Source organism: Pinus tabuliformis, chromosome 8, assembly GCF_031772625.1.
Source record: "Pinus tabuliformis cultivar Carrire ecotype Pingquan chromosome 8, CPIR1, whole genome shotgun sequence".
NCBI lineage: Eukaryota > Viridiplantae > Streptophyta > Pinopsida > Pinales > Pinaceae > Pinus > Pinus tabuliformis.
Genome location: NC_142294.1, coordinates 345,519,127 through 345,539,962, shown reverse-complemented (window position 1 = coordinate 345,539,962; position 20,836 = coordinate 345,519,127). Strand labels below are relative to the sequence as shown.

Here is a 20,836-nt window from a genome sequence, read left to right as displayed (position 1 = left end):
AGGCATAACTAGCCACTCATACAATCCCTGCTTATACAATCCCTACTTTGTTTTGAAAGCAGTCTTCCATGCATCTTGTTCTGCAACCCTGACCTGATGGTATCCACTATGCAAGTTTAGCTTGGAGAAATAAACAGCTTCTTTCAATTGATCTAAAAGATCATCTATGCGAGGAAGGGGATAACGATTTATTATTGTTATCTTATTCAGTGCTCGGTAATCAATTCACATTCTCCACGAGAAATCTTTCTTTCTCACCAAAACGATTGGTGACCCACATGGTGATGTGGTAGGTCCGATGAACCCTTTCTCGAGAAACCCCTGCACCTGCTTCTTGATTTCAGCATTCTCCAAAGCGGACAACCTATACATTCCAATGTTAGGCAATGAGCATCTTGCTGCAAAATAATATCATGCACTATTTCCTTTTTGAGTGGCAGATCTTTAGGTTCTTGAAACAAGATATCATACTTTGAAACAACCTTTTCTAAATCAACTTGTTGTTCAGCATTACAACCCTCAAATACATTGGTTTTATCAGGTTTCTTTTCCTTTACAACCATCAGTAAGAATTGTTTGCATGAATTTATCATTCGTTTCATCTGCCCTGAGTTTATGAGAGTATAATTATTCTTGAGCTTATGAGCTCTTACAAAGTATTCAATTCCATCTTTAACAAGTAGATACTTGTTCTCAGCTCTATAGAAAATAGTTTTTCTATCATATAAGTAAGGACTTCCTAAAACAATTCCTCATATATCCAAAGGAATTATGTCTAACTCAAACTCATCTACAAATGCTAACCCAAAGGAAAACTTGAGTTTGCATTGTCTAGTCACTTGTAGTTGTGCTTTATCATTCAACCATCCTAATGGGTATGGTTTCTTGTGAGGTGTAGTTACTAATCCCAACTTCTTTACAATTGCTTCAGAAATCAAATTTACTTGTGAGCCACTATCAAACAAAATATCAATCTTTTGATGTTTGGAAATAACTCAAATATGGAAAAGCTCATGTCTTTTTCTCTCATTTTCTTCATCAATAGTAGATTGTGCAGAATTACTAGTAGATGCTTCAGAATTCTTACCTCTTATACCTGTGGCTGCAATGGTTGTTTCATCTCTTGAGTCTAACCCCAAATCTTTCTGAATAGCTACAGCAGTCTTCTTCTTCTTGCCCTCGAACTTCTTAGGTCTCAGCTCTGGATGCAGAATCCAACAGTGCTCATCATCATGCCCATCCTTTTTACAGTGAGTGCATGAAGCCTTGCTTTTTTGTGCAGTGTTAGCCTTCCTTGCTTTCCATTTCTGCTTTCTTTTCTCCTTATTCTTGCTTGCAGTGGGTTGGGATGATCCCCCAACTTCTGGACTTCCATTCTTTCCTCTAGCCTCTAGATGAGTAGCTTGTACAGATACCTCATCTATACTAGTGGGATTAAACATGAGGATAGTGTGCCTCATGTAGCTGTGTAGACCACCAATGTACTTCAACAGAGTCTTGGATGAGTCTAATGAGATTCCTAGAATCAATGCTCTCTTTCTAAATTCTTGAGTTTACCCTTGCACACTTTGCCCTTTCAACTGTCAAAGAGTTTGCCAACTCATCATGGCTTGCTGCATGTAGGCCAATGGATAAAACTGCTTTTCGATTGCAGAAACAAATTCACTCCAGACAGAGATAGTCTTACCATGTCTTTTCATGTCAGCTTGGGTCCTCCCTTCCCACCAAACCAAGGCAGTGCCTCCAAGGCGTAGGTTTGCTAGCTGAATCTTGCTCTTGTCTGAATTGATATTCTGCACTCTGCAATAAACATCAATTTGTCTAATCCAATTGTCCAGCTTTTCTACATTCAACTCTCCATCATATATAGGTAAATCAAATTTAACATCTAGTTTGATCAAAGATACTTTCTTTTTAGGGTTATTAGGAGGTGTGAGAAAGCTTTCCTCTTTCCCCTTGCCTTTTGAGTGGTTATGGGAATGTGACTCATCTTCTCCTTTGTCTTGTTTAGAGCCTGACGAATCTTCATCCTTATGTTTTCTAAAGTCCCTATACATTTTTTCTACCCTGGAATTTATGGCTAGGAAACTATCTATGAATTGAGGGTCGGGCCCCATAGGACCTTCCTCTGACATTGTCTTCAAAGGATAGACTCTCCCAATTTCAGGCTTAGTTTCGACCAACTCTCCTTCTCCTAATTTGAGCTTTGATCTAGTTAGCATTCAACATCTAAACCAACACAAGCTTGTCTAACCTTAACGGCCTAAAGCTCTGATACCACTTGATCTGAAAAGCACTCGTGAGTGATCTCAATTAATTAAATAATGAATGAAGGTATTACAGACTCATGTGTTGGTGTGTGTCTATGTTATTTTAGGCAATAGATCGATCAAATTTCAAAATACACAGACACTGGAAAATGGAAAATAGTAAGGGAAACACAGTAAGCAAAGACAGGAACACAACGCATTAATAAGGAGTTCACTCTATTCTCCAGGGCTACGTCTCTGGTCCAGCTCTCAGTGGTGGCCTTTGTTTATTGTGTCTTTAAAGCAGAGATTTACAATGAGGAGCTCAACTTGAGTCTCCTAAAACAAAGGATACTTAGTAGGGTGGTTCTTGGATTCCCCAAGCCACTAGAGTGCACAGACTCTTTCCTTACCAAGTCTTGACCTCTTTGGTCTTTAATGGGATGAGTCCAATGGTGCTCAATTCCCGACAGATATCCTCACAGGGATGGCTTGAACCTCTCAAGCCTGGTTCTGTCTGCCCAATGCTGCCTTAGGTCAGCTCGGCTCTCTATTTTCTGCTTCTTGCTTCACTGTCTCTTTCGCCTTTTCTGTCACTGTTTTACTTCTCTAGTTCTTCCTTATCGTGCTCTCTGTTCTGTTCTCTATCTGTTCATGGCTTAAAGCCAATTTGTCCTTGATTGTTCGCTTCCTCTTCCGCCCCTTCGGATCGCCTGCTGTTGTTCGCTTGGAGTTCCCTGCCTCTGCGTCATCGCCAACGTCCCACAGGGAAGTGGCCACTTGTCCTCTCACGAACTGCGCCAGCTCTTCCTCGACGGTTCAGTTTTTCAGTTATACTGTGGAATGATTCATCTGCCAACTCAGCGGTCAAATCGGACTTCAAACTTTTGTATGTCGTGGCTTAATTCCCCTGTCAAATCTGGTTTTCCCATCGGGCGCAATCTCCGCCGTCAGATCTGGAGTCCCCAAATCCTACAATGTTCACTCATTTTGCGCGGTTGACTTGCTTGACCGTTAACCCGCGATGAGAGGCAGTTTTCTCTCTCATCCGCCGGACACGCGTCGTGCAATGAATGGAATCGCTCGTTTTCTGCCAAATCCGCTTACCGCCCCAATGTGCCTCCGATATACCACTGATTTTGGAGCGCGGGACCCGCCTTTCACTTTAGCGCTTTCCTTACGGTTTCCCAGCTTCCCATGCGACCAAGCGCTCGAGGCTTCTCCTTCTCAAGGGGGTTTGCCCAGCGATGCGCAATTAACACTAATCGTGAGAAATGGCCTCCGTTTCCCAATCTGGGCTTCCTAACTGCCAGTTTTGTCTCCTGCACGGTCTCCATGGACCTCGGTCAATGCGCTTTGATCGAGGTCCTCCTCGTTCCTTGCTGACTGCAAACTGCCATTTTCCAGAGGTCTTTCTGATAGCTCTTTGTTCATAAATTCGAAGTCTGTCCCGATTTGATACAGTCATGCCACTTGATAATTTTTCATGGATCCAATTCGGATCAATCCCAGATCAATGGAGGTCATCCTAACATAGAGAGTATGGTAGATACAACGATGCGTCCATCGATATTACTACTATGGTCCCTATCCTCATTTCCCTGCTCATTTATCAAATGAGAGGTACTTCCCATGAGTCCTAGACTGCATGGGTAGGATGCCTCGACAGGAGAACTAATCATCCTGTCCACAGGAGAATGAATCATCATGTCCAGTGGATGCCACGGAGAACTAATCATCCTTGCCTACAGGAGAACTAATCATCCTATTCCACAGTCGCCACGGAGAACAAATCATCCTAGCCCATAGGAGAACTAATCATCCTGTTCCACAGTCGCCACGGGGTGTCACAGGGAAAGGTTGAACCTTTACCCTGTACATAGTGCACCACCAGGGGATGGTGAGTCGCCATGTGGTCACCTGTTGCTCCAAGAAGTACCCCGCGCCCCCCTGGAGCTCCCAAAGCTCAATACATGATACTCGACCCTCATAAGAGGGTCTCTGAACGACACCAAGTCGTTCTCGAAATGTCAGGAATTTGACCTTTCCTAGGGGCTTCGTCAAAATGTCGACGACTTGTTCATCTGTACCGATATGTTGAAGCCTTATTGCTCCTTGCTGCACCATATCTCGAATATAGTGGTACCTGATATCAATATGCTTGGATCGATCATGAAATACGGGATTCTCTGATAAACAAATCCCGCTCTGGTTGTCACACAGGATCACAGTGGTATCCAATGTAAATCCAAACAGCTCACTGAAGAGCTTTCGCAACCAGAATGCCTCACAGGAGGCCATGCTAGCAACAATGTACTCTGCCTCGGCGGTGCTCAAAGCCACCAACTTCTGCTTCCTGCTCATCCAGGATATCGAGGCAGATCCCAAAGAGAAACAGCACCCGGAAGTGCTCTTTTGGTCCACCACACTGCCTGCCCAATCAGCATCAGTATACCCAAGTAGTCTCACATCTTCGGCAGTGTATCTCAACCCATGAGTGATTGTGCCACGAAGATATCTCAACAGATTCTTGGCACCAATCCAATGTGAGTGGTGAGGCTCAACCATATGTTGACTCAATGTGTTGACTGCAAAGCATATATTCGGACGGGAGTTCACCAAGAACATTAATGCTCTGACGAGTTGACAATACTCGGTAGCATTTCGTAAAACAGGTCCGGCAGCACTACCGCTTAACTTCTTGAAGTCAAGCTCCATCAAGGTAGTTACGGGCTTGCAATCCACCATGTCGAATCTCTCCAATATCTTCACCACATATTTTCCTTGAGATAGGGAAATCTCCCCTGGTTTCTGCCAGACTTCCAGTCCTAGGAAATAGTGCATAAGCCCTAGGTCTTTCATCTCGAACTCAGAAGCGAGCTCCCTCTTACATTCGTGAATGAGACGGTCTACACCTGTTACAAAGAGGTCGTCAACATATAGCACCAATATGAGAGGCTTGTCATCTATAATCTTAAAGTAAAGGTTAGGGTCGGCTTCACTCCTAGTGAATCCCAGCTTCATCAAGTAGCTATCGATCCTCTCATACCATGCTCAGGGTGCTTGCTTTAGCCCATAGAGGGCCTTCTTCAACCTGCACACATGAGATTCTCGATCATAAATCTCAAATCCTTCGGGTTGCTCCACATAGACCTCCTCTTTGATTGAACCATGTAAGAACGCAGTCTTGACATCCATCTGACGTAGGTTCCATCCTTGCGAAGCAGCAAAGGCTATGATCGACAAGATGGTGGTATATTGGGCAACAGGTGCAAATATCTAGTCATAGTCTATACCTTCCTTCTGGGAGAAGCCACGAGTGACAAAACGAGCCTTATACTTTTCCGCACTTCCATCAACTGCATGCTTTATCTTGTAAATACATTTTGAAGTGACAACTACTTTGTCCTGGGGTCTGGGGACCACATCCCAAACATCATTTTTCATAATGGACTCATATTCCTCAGTCATAGCATCCTTCCATACTTCATGCTTGACGGCATCTATGAATGACGAAGGCTCATTTTGGATGATCGTGCTCACGATGGTCAGGTATCCCTGATATCTGTTTGGCTTCTTACTTTCACGGAAGGTTCCTCGAGGTGCAATGTGTCCTTTAGCATCATCAAGTGTCCCCCTAAGCCATGAAGGGCTCTTCCTCGAAGAGGAAGGCTCTTGTGGAGGAGGATCAATAGGATCCATAGGTTCTTCCATGTCAGGCATCATCTCATCTTCCTTTTCCTTCAGTTCCCCGGTGTCAACTTCTTTAGATCCCCTTAATGTAGGAAGATTCTCTACTTTGCTAAGAGCCATATCTTCGTCAAAGGTGACATCATGACTAATCTCGACTTCCCTTTGACCAGCTACATAGATTCTATAGCCCTTAGTATTTTCGCTATAGCCCACGAAGATTCCTTTCTTTCCAGATGCACCCAATTTATTCCTTTTCTCTTTATGCACATGAAAATATACAGGCTTCCAAAAATTCTAAAATGAGATACGTCAGGTTTCTTACCGGTGAACATTTCTTCGGGAGTCTTGGAACCCAATGCTTGATGAGGGCATCGGTTTTGTACATATACAGCAATATTTGCAGCTTCGGCCCATAGAAACTTCGGAAGTCTTTGATCATAGAGCATAGCACGGACAACTTCCACAATTGTACGATTCTTCCTTTCCGCCACACCATTCTGCTCAGGAGTATATGGTGTAGTAGTCTCCCTCTTAATGCCAGCCTCTTTGCAAAAGTCATGAAACTCATTGGATTCATATTCAGTCCCATTATCAGTCCTTAAGGTCTTGATCTTCTTTTTGATTTGATTCTCGATCAAGGCTTTGAAGTGCCGAAACCAGGAGAACACTTCATCCTTCTTTTTCAAGAAGTATATCCAACTCTTGTGAGAATAATCATCTATAAAAGTGAGGTAATATAAATATCCTCCCAAGGAGTTCACAGGCATCATACTGGATATGTCTGAGAGGACTAACTGCAATATATCAAAGGTCTTGCTTTGGCTTGAGGGGAATGGTCCCCTTTCGAGCTTTCCTTCGGCACATCCTGGACATATACCACCTTGCTCTAATCCGAACTCGGGCATCCCGGTCACCATTTTTCTTACATCAGGTAGAGCTTTATAATGAAGGTGAGCAAACCTCCGATGCCATAATTCGGACTGAAGAGATGTGTCAGAAGACATGACACCCAGCGGTCTTCCTCCGACCTGATATAATGAATCAACTCGAAACCCAAGAGTAAAAGCATATTTAAAGTTCTTTTTCCATACACGTACCTTGCCATCGCTGAAGGCCAACTTGTAGCCTTTGTCTTCCATTGCCGAAATGGACACCAAGTTCTTTTTAAGATCAAGTACATATAATACATCTTGTAAGTGGATGGTATTACCCTAATTCAATTGAAGAGTGACATTTCCTATGCCTTTCACGGAATATTTTGAATTATCTCCAAGAAAAAATTTCAGGTTGGTTTCCTTCTCTATCAGATTATAGAGAGCTTCCTTGTAGCCAGTGAAGTGCCCTGAGGCACCACTATCAATAAGCCAATTTCCCAGCGAATCTGGGGGAGCAGTAGTAGATAGAGCTGCTGATAGATAATATTCATCTTGCTTATTGTTAACAGTGTTGGATTCAGTGTTAGATTCATACTTGGAATTTCTTGCCTTCTTGAGTGGTTGTCCTCTTCCTTGATTTCCGGCACTTCTTTTACCTCTGCCATTCCTTTAATTGCCTTGAGTGGGATTTTGATCATCGTCCCGGTGTGAGTCCCTTTTATCAAGGCACTCCCTTGCATAGTGACCCGTTTTATTGCAATTGTAACATCGTCCTTTTCTTCCACCCTTAGGTCCAGCCTTTCCTTTGAATTTAGCCCTAGAATTGTTTCTTCTTTTAGTATGAGAAGAAAATGCAAAGGGATGACCTTTAAGTATGGGCATTTCTTGCTCTTCCATCCTCGTTTCTTCTTGAATGCATTTGACCATTAATTCCTCAAATCCAGGAATTACGTTATTGTTGAGAAGAGTAGTCCTGAATATATACCATTCAGATGACAGTCCTCCAAGAGTTGTGAGTGTCATTTCCCTGTCAGGAATCACTTCCCCAATAGATACGAGACCGTTCTTGATCTCAGTGATCCTTAAGAAATATGCTTGCATACTCTCATCTTTGCCCTTCTTTATTTCCTTCAGCTTATTTCTAAGAAACAAGACTTGATTTGCATCATTAACTTTAAATAAACTCACCAGTCTATCATAGATTTCCTTGGAGGTGTTCAGCTCAGAAACATAGGCCACCAAGTGCTTGTCGATAGAGTCCTGGTTGATCTTCCTTGCTTTGACTTCTCCCTTGGTCCATTTGTTCCTAGCAGCAGCGGATGCATTTGATAGAGGCTCAACAATTCTGCCTCTCACATGGTCCAACACTTCCTGTTCTTCTAATGTTAGATCGAGAGACATCTTCCATCCGTGATAGTCAAACTTCTCACGGAGTTTGTCTTCAGCAGGGAAGTGTGTTGAGGACCCCATGATTTCTTTAATATAGCCTTGCCAACCTTCTCTTCAGTGATTGCTCTTGCTCTTGCTCTTGCTTGGGCTTTGTCTTCACCTCCGCTCTGATACCATGTTAAATTATGGTATGTTCTATGCTTAGAGCAGTTTACTTGTTTTTTTTCTTATTATCCACAGATTAGCAATCACATATACATTAAGTAAAGTGCAGATAGAACATTAAATGATCAACAAAAAACAAGCCAAGACAAGAGACACAAGATGTGGCGGCTAGCCAGGGACAAATCCCAATGCGGGGAAACCCTTTGATCAAATCTTCTTTTATCTTCAATAGTTCAGTAGAGAGAAATAGTACAAATCTGAATTCTATAATTTTATATCAGCAGCAGCAAACCCTAGATCAGCAAAGTCGAACTTGGTCAAACTAATTGAAATTGACCTCTAAAATGCTTGGTCAATTTTCGATCAACTTGTCCTCAAACAGCCTGAAGAAACAGCCCTTGAACAGCCTAAAAAGTACAGTCAATTTGCAGATTTCTGAAGTCAACATGCAGACCTAAAATAGGGCAGTCAATACCGGTCAAACCAGAGGTCAGATCACCTCGGTTTTCATGCCAAAAATTGCGGCCTGCCTAGGAGAAGCAACCACACCCAATCCGCACTTCTAGATGGTCAACGCTTGGTCAACATTGGTCAAAGAGATGACCTGCTGCCCTAGTGTCCTTTCTGCGTCTTCCTTGCCCTAGTGTCCTTCTTTCTACGTCTTCTTTGCCCTAGGACGTCTTCCTTTCATTGGCACGTGTGAGAGAGAGAGAGGCTCCTTTTATGCGTAGGAGAGAGAGAGAGAGAAGATGAGTGAATGAATTTTTTCCAAATGAGGAGGAGGCTCCTTGTATTTATATGCAAACGTTGAGGGTGAATAGACGTGATTGTTGGGCTTCTGAACCTACATAAGTTTGCTGACTGACCTTGACAATTTGTCCATAATCAAAATAAATTCATATCTCCATAAATAATTATCGGAATCGGATGATCTTTAGATCAATCCTACACCTCTCGATGAGAGGAATCTAGGAAAAATATCAAAAGCCATAAATAAGGTGATCCACATGGAGTTTGGCCCTAGTTGCCAATTTTAACACTACTTCTATCTTGAGAAGTATTATCAAGGGAAAAGGATCTCCTCCTCTGAAAGGATGCAGGAAAGCATAAGTCACACTAGATGAAATCAACATAATATTTCATCATATGAAGTATGAGGTGGTTGACTACAATTAAGGAACTTTGATTGAAAGCTCCTGGGAATGGAATGTGTGCGAAAGGAAGAGATTGTGAGATATGCAACCCTAATGAAGGAAATCAACATCCAAAGGACCAAAAAGATTTGACTAAGAAATCTCCCGGAAAGATATGAAGGCTCTGATGAAAGTCTGGAAAAGATGGAGACCCTTGACAATGGATACCTTTGGGAGATATGTCAACATGTATGCAGGATGTTCATACCTACAGGAAGATGTCATGATGAAGAGCCATTTCGTAAGGTACTATTTGATTTAATGTTATGTTTTGATTTATTGAATAATATCTGGATGAATTCATGCAGGGCTACTGGAACAAGAGTTGTAAGCACAAGTACAACTAGCATTCATGTGGTGAATAGAAATTCCTAAAAGAAACATGATGAGAAAGTAGTAGCCATATGAAGAAGGTTCTAGATATATATCAAGAAGGCCACTTTCCATGAAGAAAGGAATGACATGACCAACCAAGGAGGAAATTGATCGATGGCTAATGCCCTACAAGGAAGAAGCTCAATTGAATTCCATGACATCAATGAAAGAAATTGACCAAGCAGTTGAAGGACCCATGAAGAAGAAGTTGTTGATGCAAAGGAGAGTCCCTAGTTAAGAGGGAGCTCTGACAAGTCCCTAATTAAGAGGGAGCTTAGGCAAGTTCTTGGTCAGAAGGACCTTGGGTACATTCCTTTACAGGTATAGGCATATCTTCCCTAGTTGAGAGGGAGAGATAGACACAACATTCTTGTCTTCACTTGGGAAGAAAGAATGGAGGATGGGTAATTATCTAGCATCCAATGCTATTTGAGGATGTGTAAGGCATCCAAGATAAGAGTGGGCAAGAGGACTGATATTCTTTGAGGGTTGGAAACCCAAGATAAGAATAGTCCTAGAAGGTCATACTCAGTGAACACCTAGGTGAGTATGTACCTTGAGAGACAATGATGAAGGTGTCTATATTCATTGGTCTCACCAACATTGTGCTCTAATCTGATGAGAGATAGAGTTGTCAGTCAAGGCCTTGTTGTGGAAACAATGTTGGTTAGTATGATGCTATAAAGATGGGTTACCAATCTGATTCTTCTTATGAGAAATTCTTCAGATTGACAATGACCAAGTACCATTATGAATACCTCCCTAGTTAAGAGAGAGTGTTGAAGAAAGTGTAACTAGGTTCGGTCTTCATAATGACATGATCTTTGTAAATGATGAAATAAAAGAAATAAAATTATTTTTGTATGCCTTGTTACATGGGTTTCATGAGCAAGAGGTTTATTTGTTAATGGCTCCCATTGAGAGCCTTAGGATTTATTATTAAGTCAAAGAGTCAATGTCATGTATGAAGAAGCTCTTCTTGAGCCTATGTTTAATGTATTCAAGTCTATAGAAATGTGTAGAAGCCCTCCAAAGACAAGCACAATCCCTCTTGAAGAAGTCGACCTCTAAACGATATAAAAAGAAGTCATGTCAACTCATATAAGGAGACACAATAGTTCACTCTCTCATGTCGACTTATATGCATGACTAACCACTATAAATAGGCATGTAAGATCCGCATTACAGGCAGAAGAAGAACTCAGATCCTCTGAAATTTCAGATGAGTACAGGGGTACAGTATTTCGGATGGGTACAAACTAGCATCTTTGTGTTTTTCGGATGGGTACCCCAGAAGTAAAGTCTCATGATGATCACTGTCTCGGCATACTAGACAGTCTCGACATATCTATGATGATGAAGATCTCGGTGCAGGGAGAGATTACAGTCACAGTCTTAGCATAGTTGTGATGATGAGGATCTCGGTGATCCCACAGTAACACACTCTGTCTCGACATTCATTCTGAACGCAGTCATGATCTCAGCATAATGTTAATCATGATCTCTGTCATGATCTTGATGAGGACATAGTTACAAGGTCATGATCTCAGCATAATGTTAATCATGATCTTGATGAGGACATAGTTACAAGGTTATGATCTAGATGTAGATCTCAGTGCAGCTCTCATACATATAGAGATCTCATTGTTATGGTGAAGGTCTCAGTGAAGGAGAAACAACAATCTCTGTGAAGGAGTAGCAATGGTGCAACTGTAATGACCTTAGTGATGCAATAATGATGACCTCGGTGTAGCAGCAGTGATGATGATGATCTTAGTAGTGACAAAGAAGAGGATTGGTGTCTTGGTCTTGGAGTGGCCTAATAGGTCAAGGGTCATGGCCTTGGTATTCGTCTATTGGAACCTCTATAAGAAGAATTTTGTGCGGGTTTTCCTCTCAAAGAGTGAGAGGTTTTGGCCCTGGCAGAAAGCCAACATCTTGTGTTCTTGTCTCTTTTGTTTTGGTAACTATTTGATGAACTAAGAAGACACACTCTAATAATAGCAAGAGAAGATTGTGCTAATAAGGAAAAAGTTAAAAACACCTCACAAATAGTTATCATGGCGAGAAGAATCTTATTAACCTAATTGCCCTAGATTATTCAACACAGCCCATGAGATCAATGGTTGAGATCATTTCCCTCACTTGACCCCCTTTCTCATGTGGTCCCCCTCATTTAATGAACTCCCTTGTCACTTTAATGTTTTGTACCTCATACCTTTTTCTCCACATAAAGTAAAACTTATAAATAGAAAGTGACTTTAGTATTAAAAGGTACTTTTGTACTTTTTCTCATAAAGTGATATTAATATAAAATACCTAGTAGATGCACCACATAAAGTGACTTTTCACCATGACTTTAATACTACCCATAAAGTCACATGCCAAAAAGGTAATTGAAGTGTCTCCCTAGGAAAAAGGCTAATGCACTAGGAAACACCTCTTTGGTACCCTTATTATTTTTAATAGCTTTCACTACAATATATGTTCTGATTGTTAGGTGGTTTGGTAGCCAATGTCTCGAGCACCTTACCCACAAGTACCCAGGCCATTAGAGAAGTATATTGGAACTAACAGGTGAAGCGTTGAGAGCCATGGACCTCCTAGCAGCAACAACACATCACGCATGACCCTAGGCACCTCTTGCACCCAGGACGTTATGCCACTCTACATTGGATTTGAAGATTCTTCAAGATGAAGACACACCTGTACCCAACATGCCCCAAGGCTAGCCTTAGCACCCTATGAGGGAAGGCAACGAATTCGAGGCCTAAATGAGGATCATCTCACCTTTAGTGACTTGCGAGGGCTAGTAGCACATGGAAAGCCCTCAACATTGGAGCAGAGATGGACATATTATGAGTAGCTAAAGACCCATTGAGACCACTTTGTGGTGCTTTTAGTCTAATAATATCACTCATCCTCCTCATATAAACAAAGGAGAGGACTTTTCATTTCAATCATCATCATTTCGATTACTTCGGCCTCTTTTGGAGAATTTTGGCCTTCTTGTACCTTTGGAGAGATGTGATCTATGGAGCATTTTGTTTATTTGAGTTATATTCTTGTCTTTTGAGAAGTTATCTTACATCAATGAAAGAATTATTCATGCATGTTATCTTGTAAGTGAGCCTTGTTATTGACAAATTTCCCTTTTCATGTCTAATGTATGGAATATATTGCTAATCTAGGGTTTTTTTATTGTGCCCTAATTTGTTGAAAATCAATTGCATAGAAACTAGATGTCATTATTGCATGCATTACTCATGAATAATATGTGAATGGAAATCCCCTTGGTGAATCTTTGAATTAGCTCTCCCAAGTGAATATTGATCCCTCACAAAGATAATAGTTAGGGTTTTGGTGTTAGAGCATCGAAATATACTTACTCTTTTGCAAGATTTGGTTGATCTATCAATCCCATAGATCCCATCCACCCAAGAACTAGGGATTGGCCTTGTCTTATAGGTTATCAACCTTTATCTTACCCACAATTTCAATTTTTCACCTTCTCTCTCTCTTATTTTCAAAAAACTCCCGACTTTAACGACTTTTTCAATTTTTGGACCCTTGCCAATTTAATCATGACTTCGACTTTTTCCACAATGCTTTGAACACAAACAAGTATTCCCAAAAACACTATTGCGGATCTATAGCCAGTGAAAGATGAATATTATTAGTGCAATGTGAAATTTCCTAAATTGCAGTCACTGGAAATTATTCTTCTACCTTATGTAGATTATTTGTCTTCAGAAATTAATTACGACAAATAACAAATAAAATCACTAATGCAATTTTCATCAATAATAACAGGAACTAAGAAAAGTAATGCACACGCAAAATTTAGACACTAATATTTTTGGACAATAGTCCCTAGAAAAACCCCGGTGTGGGGAAAACAAGTCTAGCAAATGAGGATTTTTATTATTATTCCTCAGCAAAATCTGTGATTGAAAATTACAATAGCTTATCATTAACTAGCAAAGCTCCGGTAAATTTTTTCTCCAGCTACCATCACATAAAAATACCTAGAAGGAACTCAGACTCCCTTTGCAAGATAACTCAGCCCTCTTGAAATAATTTGACCTCCCTTTGCAAGATAACTCGGCGCTCCTGAAATAATTCGCCCTCCCTCTGCAAGTACGTACGGCCTCACACGTGCGGCCCTAGATAAAGGAAATTCAACCCTACAGCCCCTGGCAAACACAACCTGACCTCATGACATTCCTTGGAAGAAATCGGCCTCAGAAACTGCCTCTTTCTCCCACACATTTGAATGCAAACTCAACCTCTCTGAAACCCTTACACACCAGAATAATTTCGACTTCCTGCAAACAAATGGAACTGCAAATTTTCTCCCTCTAGATCTCATAAACTACAAGAAACTGATGAAGAAATTCTCTCCAAAAATATTATACTCAATCATTGTTGATTCCTTATGGCTTGGCTCCATGTTATCACTACACCCTTCCTCTCACTACAATTTGTTGCGTCTCCAAAAGTCCCATCGACTTGCTCTTTATAATCTCTTGTTGACGAATCAACAGTCATGATCTAACTCCAATCAATGGCTAAGATCGTCTTGACCCCTTCTCATAACTTTTCTAGAAGTCACTAGGCCAAAATTAATTTTGTCTCAATTAATCTAATTTAATTAACCACTTTTCCTAAGTTAGACTTAGGAAAATAATTAAAAACTGGCTAATTAATCTAATTAAGGCATTTTACTTAGAATTTTTTCTTAGGTCTTGGAGATAATTATCCTCCCATGTTCCTTAGTAGCATAGACACCAATAGAGACTAGAACACCTATCTGAGCTACAAAAACTAACATGCAATAGCATCGAGGGCTAGGAACTCCATTCACAAATTTTTGACACAAAAAATGGCCAATTAATGTCCACAACATGCTTATGAAGTTCTAGGACCCAAAATCACCAAATCAAGATCATCCCCTAAATTGTGCCCAATAAGGTTATGGCTCTAATTTTCCAAGCCTAGTAAGTACCAGAATGGATGACAAATTGTATACTGATCAATTTTGAATCAATCTCTAAATAAAATTTGAATGTGATATGGGGTTTGTGTGCAATTGACTTATTAGTTTTTAACTTTTATTATCTATGTACTAAGTATGCTACATTGTGTTATCATGTGGAATTCAACTACCATTTTTTTGTTTTACAAATACCATTTGAGGTTCTTTTTAATAAATTGGATCTAATGAACCAACTTCTTTGCAATTTATCACCAGACTTGACAACAAAGAATTCCAAGATACTCATGCAACCAATGTGGACTCAAAATTAAGTGTAGTTTCCCATTTTAAAGGAATGAATGAAAATTGAATTCAAATGTCATTGTTCTGAAGAGACACCACAAAATTATGCGAACTGCAAATCAACATCAAGCAAACAATAACTGATGCGTTAACATATTGTGAGTTGATGTTGTCATACTTCAGTACTATTTTGCACTTTACTCTATTTCCTATTTTGACATTTTGGACTGTGTAACAGCTACTTTTTATAATTAAATAAATAACTATTGGGGCACATTTAAGTATCAAATTGAAAATTCAATGTCTTAGCCACTTCATTGCATCGTCAATCGTATTTATTACAAGTTACAACTGAGTATTGTGGTTAAGTTATATTCTTTTTCAACTTCTGTACTTTTCTCATATTTTCCCCTATCTTTGGTTTATTTAATAACTTTACATTTTACTAATATATATTATTGGTGCTCCCAGCCATACCAAACACAGATCACAAATTAATCACAATTCAAAAATTAATCAAGGATTGCTTAATTCCCTTGGGTTGATTGTGTGATGAAATAACTTATTAAGGACCTAGGTTAGAAGCATTTGTTACATTTCCCAGCCTTTGCCTTGTAGTAGTGATCTATCCACCGAACAATTTTTCATAATATGCTTTGTACATAAAGTTTCATAGAAAATGAAACATATTTCACATAACAACCACACACCCCACAACCGGAGGGGCAAAAACATTTAAAAATAAAGCTGATGCATCGACATTTTCTTGTTTGCGTTGAACTAAATTCCCAAAAACATATCAGAAAAGCAATCAACAAAACATTACAGGGAAGTAAATAATATGGAACAACCACATATTTTGATCATAATTGAAAATTCAGACAAATGTTACCTTAATAAGAATCATTAACTTTGAATAGAATGCAGGCTTTCCATATAACATGATTCGGATGCCTCTAAATAAAGGTATACCATTTTCCATTGTATCAGAGTGCTTTTGCTTCAACCACCGGCAAACATTTGAAACTTTTGACTTAAGCAGATACCTGTCAAAATGTTCTCAATAAGAGATTAAACAAGCTGTGATGCTTCCTCATTAAGCAATGATCACTCTTGTACAATTAAGAGAAGGCACTCACAAGTTCTGAAACGTTGCACGTAACTGTACGTAAGGATAAACTAATGGCATTTCATAATAAATATCCATCTATGCACACCAGCACCCATTGTTGCATAGTCAAGAATGAATTGTTTAAAATTTAACATTAAAAAGCGAATCCTGTATGTGAGAAACTGAGTGTAATTGCGCATGATAGTAAGCAAAAATGTATATTAAAGCCCGTTTTTTCTATTGATGCAACAGAGTCCAGATACAAAACAAACTGTGATGGGGTTACACCTACTGCACAATTCATTAGTCAAAAGCAATGATAGGGCTCAATTATATCAAAAAAAAGTCTAATGCTAATTCAAAACAGTACTCACTTGTCATAAGGCAAGCAAAATTTTGCTGCAATAGAATCAATAATCCAACCAGGCTGTAACAAGAGGGATCCAACTGCACAACCGTACAAGAACTTAGTTGTGCGTACCTGATTTAAAAACATCAGCAGACATTATTAGTTCGCAGAGGGTTGGAACTTGTGGAAATGTGAAGTATATTTAACAGCTAATAATTTCAGAAAAAACATGGTAGAAATATTTTGGTGCATAGAACAGTGTATGTAACATGCCCCCTTGCCTAATTAAGCTGCGACCAATATTCTTACATATAACTTGTCGACAGTAACAGTTATTCAGTGGAAAATATATAGACAATTACTCGACAAGCCATGAGCACATTCAGCCATCTCAGCACATAAAACATATTTCTTCTCAAACACTGAATAATAACAGCTGGTACATGAACAATTACAGTAGAATCCATATGCATTTACAATAGTATTCATATACAGTTCTTCCAGATACATATAATTACATTCTCTTCATGGTTATGGCCTCTTCTGGCATACCCACAAGGCCATTTACGTCAAACTAACATGCTTAGAAATTAATTTATATGACAGAGGTATAATTATGCACCCTGCAATACAATATATGGCTGTAGCAGCCTCAAAATCTGCATAGCTATAATTACCAAACAGCCCAGCATGCACTCTTGAGCCCAGTGTATATCCAAACTTGCATCTCCAGGGAAAACCATACAAATTCTCATATACAGCAGCAGCAACAACATTAAACATCAGTGCATTCGTACCAAAGTTTATAATACTTGCATATCATCAGCTACACTAGGGAAAAATAGCTCCATGGGAGCTATTTTCCCACCTGGCCATAGGCACCAGCTCATGTAAGTGCCAACCCCATGGCAGGCAATGAAACAAGGGGGGATTTATTGGCTATGGTTATGATTTTCATCACTCTGTCCAACAGCTACCTATTACAGCCAGGGAACTACCTTTCAGCCCATTATTTCTACAATAGTCCCTTTCTTTGTAATAAGCATAAATATATAAATATAAATACTAATAAACAATAATTAATAATGAAAAGATAATGAAAAAACATATCTTAACTAAAGGGCATAGCTTTTAGTGAAAAGACACCCACTTTGGTACATATATATGGGGCCCCTCATTGTATGCTGTCATCATTCTATCATTTCTCTAATTTTATTCAATATATTATATTAATCAAAAAGGATTATTTTATGTTATTCCATTTATTTTGGAAATTTATGATATGAACTAGATTGTTTCATTTCATTTGGTATCAGAGCTTCATTTTCTGATTCCAGCCCTTGGCCACACTCATTATCCAGCCTTGTCTGACCCAGCTTTTGGCCAACCCTTATTTTTTCAAAGTTTCTCTGATTTCTTCAGGACTTTGACCATAGCAGGCCCTTGGCCACTTACATTTCAAATATACCATTTAAAAAAAATAACTGCAAGTTTAGGAAAATCATAAATCAAAGGAAAGCACCAGAAATAAGCTCAAAGGTGTCACAATCTCACAATTCAAACTCTCTGTTCAAACACCTCTATTCCTACTAAGAAACATGTTGTAAAATCTATGGAAGGAGCAAACTGCAAGACAGTCCCCTAAAAATGATACAGAGTCAGAGAGGACAGTCCAAAAGAACAAAAGACCAAAAAAATGAACAAGTCTTGGGATTGGGAAGTTGTGTGTTGCCCCAAGCATTAACTCAGCCCAGGAGTCTATTATCAAACTATCGGATAGTCTGCATGCTTAAATTATTCACTTGGCATTTGCCTTTATTCCCCAGGCTGCAAATTCGGTGATAAAAATAAACCGGGGTGATCCCAGATCTCTGCAAGTAATTTCCAGCTCTGGAAACTCCAAAATCCTTGCAGATCTGAAGCTTTGGGTGTTGAACATTGTTGTACTCTTGTTTCCCTAGCTTCCCCACTCTTCGAACTAGAGTGTTTCCACATTTTGGGTAGCCCCTCGAAGGGGATTTATCTTGTTGTATTCTGTGTTTTCTGCATTTTTTCACATCTAAAGGTATAGAACAGCAAGATATTTATGATCTTTATATAATCTGAGTTCATGTGACATTTTATTTGCTGGTCTGTGTCATCTATCATTTTCAGATTAGCGATAAAGCAACAATTAATTCATATCCTGACCCCAGACTTCATTATTAGTCACTAAACTTTTAATTTCTGTGGTGGAGCATCTTGTGTAGGGAATCCTCACATACTCTTTTAGTATGAGTTATGCTTAAAGCGTGGGGACTAGTGCTGAGGTGATAATGCACACTTCTCTTATATAGTACCACCTTAGCATCTTGTGAAGACCTTGACAAGACTGCTATTTTGGGTGATCACAGAACCTACTTGTGTTTGATAGGTGCATGTAGTAGACTAAGTCCACTCGATGTTGCAACCTCCCTTCACCTCTCATATATATAAAGGAAGGATAGTCATTCTCACATTCATACGTGTAGAGGTTATTCATCATCATTGTCTTAGAGATGTCAGGAGAGGAGTGTTAGTGTTTCTTGAAGGATTCATAGATATTCTAGGGTTAGGGTTTCTACCCTTGGAAAAAAAGGAGTTCAAATTTGGCAATAAACTCTAGGGTTGTACTTGTTGAGGGGGGAGAGAAGAGGAGATGTCTTGCATAAGGTAAAGGAGGACTTGCTACGGGTAATTCTAGCTTGTTCAAGTACACTTGGTCTGGCTAGGATTTTCATTGCTTTCCATATCTAGAATTTTTGGAGATCTTGAAGATTGTACCAACTTTGTGATCAAGTTGTTCTCTTAGGCTGAAGCTCACAAGAACTAGATCTGTGAAATTTCCTTTTGAGGCGAAATTTTTGTTTTGCCTTAAAAGACCAAGACCGCAAAAAGTTTTATAGTTACCGGTTAGTAATGAACTTGTCCAAAGCAACAAATAGCTTCTTTATGTGATACAGTTCAAAACCTTTCTAATAAGAAGATTAAGTTGGAAATAAAGCAGCATGCATCATCTGACCTTGTAGTGGTGGCTCATTTTCATATTACAGAAGAGTGAGAACTTCTAGAGCACATTAAAAAAGCAATCTAGGTAAGAGAGAATGCAGATATCACTGTTGATTTTCTTACTGACCAGTCATAAATATTGGCTCAAATTCAAGAGAAAGGAGATCTTAGGTCTCTTACGCAGCAGCATATGGAAGCAATAAAGAGGGAAAGTATCAAGGCTGTAATTGTGACTCTCTACTATTTGCCAAGAAGACTTCATGCCTCTGAAAGAGCCCCTTTCTTAGCAGCCCACAACATGTTTCTAGGGAAGCTCAACAAGGTAGACCAACAAGTCATTTCTAAAATAAAGTTCGAATTCACAACAAGTAGATGCACCTTGTTGATTTGGGGTAGCATCGGATGTGCTCTAGCCACGAAAATTGGTGGAAAGGCTAAGGGACATGAAATCTCCAATACCCAGAAAGAATTTGGGCAGATTCTAAACAATTTGGGAGATATTAAAATAGTTAATATTTTTAATGGAGTTCCCAAGTCTAAACTTAGGGAAAATAAAATATTGATGTGAACTAATATAAAACTGTGTTAGAATGGTCCAAAAGTCATGGATCAAGCCATATCTAATCTTAGCCGTTGATTAGGGACTTTATCTCGGCCGTTGATTTGTCAACGAGAAAAGTATAAGAGGAGGCTTGAGGGTCACTTGGAGAACACACCAAGAGATCAAGATTTCGACTTTCTGAGACTGGGTTTGCTGAGAAAGTTGAGAGAGTGATCAGAGTTGCAGCTAAGTGGCAGTGAATATAGAAGCAGAGAGGTAGAGATAGCACCGGGAGGATCAGCGCATTAGCCGGAGAGAGCAACATAGAACCAGCCAAGGGTTCACGCAGAGCCAGCCAGGGCTCACGCAAAGGCAGCTAGGAGCTGCGCAGTGCCTCAAAGGGCCAGCATGAGTGATGTAGAGGGCCAAAAGACTGACGCAGTGCCTCCAAAGCTCGACGCGGGCCAAGCCAGAGTGACACCAGGTTAACGTTGGGCCAGAGAGAGATGACACAGTCCCTAGAGGCTGATGTTGGGGTTTCGCGGGGCAGATTGGAGCTATGGAGTTGCCGGAGTGTCTATCCGGGGT

General features: G+C 39.9%; 1 protein-coding gene across 4 annotated transcripts in view; it reads right to left on the bottom strand.

The window, feature by feature from the left end:
* Positions 1-20,836, bottom strand: part of LOC149235555 (uncharacterized) — a 311,771-nt gene that overhangs the window by 102,368 nt on the left and 188,567 nt on the right. For all 4 annotated transcript variants that reach the window (XM_089372142.1, XM_089372140.1, XM_089372141.1 and 1 more), the window contains 2 exons: positions 16,706-16,812; positions 16,113-16,266 (listed from right to left, as the gene is read on the bottom strand). In XM_089372142.1, the coding sequence (XP_089228268.1) occupies positions 16,113-16,266; positions 16,706-16,812 (261 nt within the window). The remainder of the gene's footprint in view (positions 1-16,112; positions 16,267-16,705; positions 16,813-20,836) is intronic.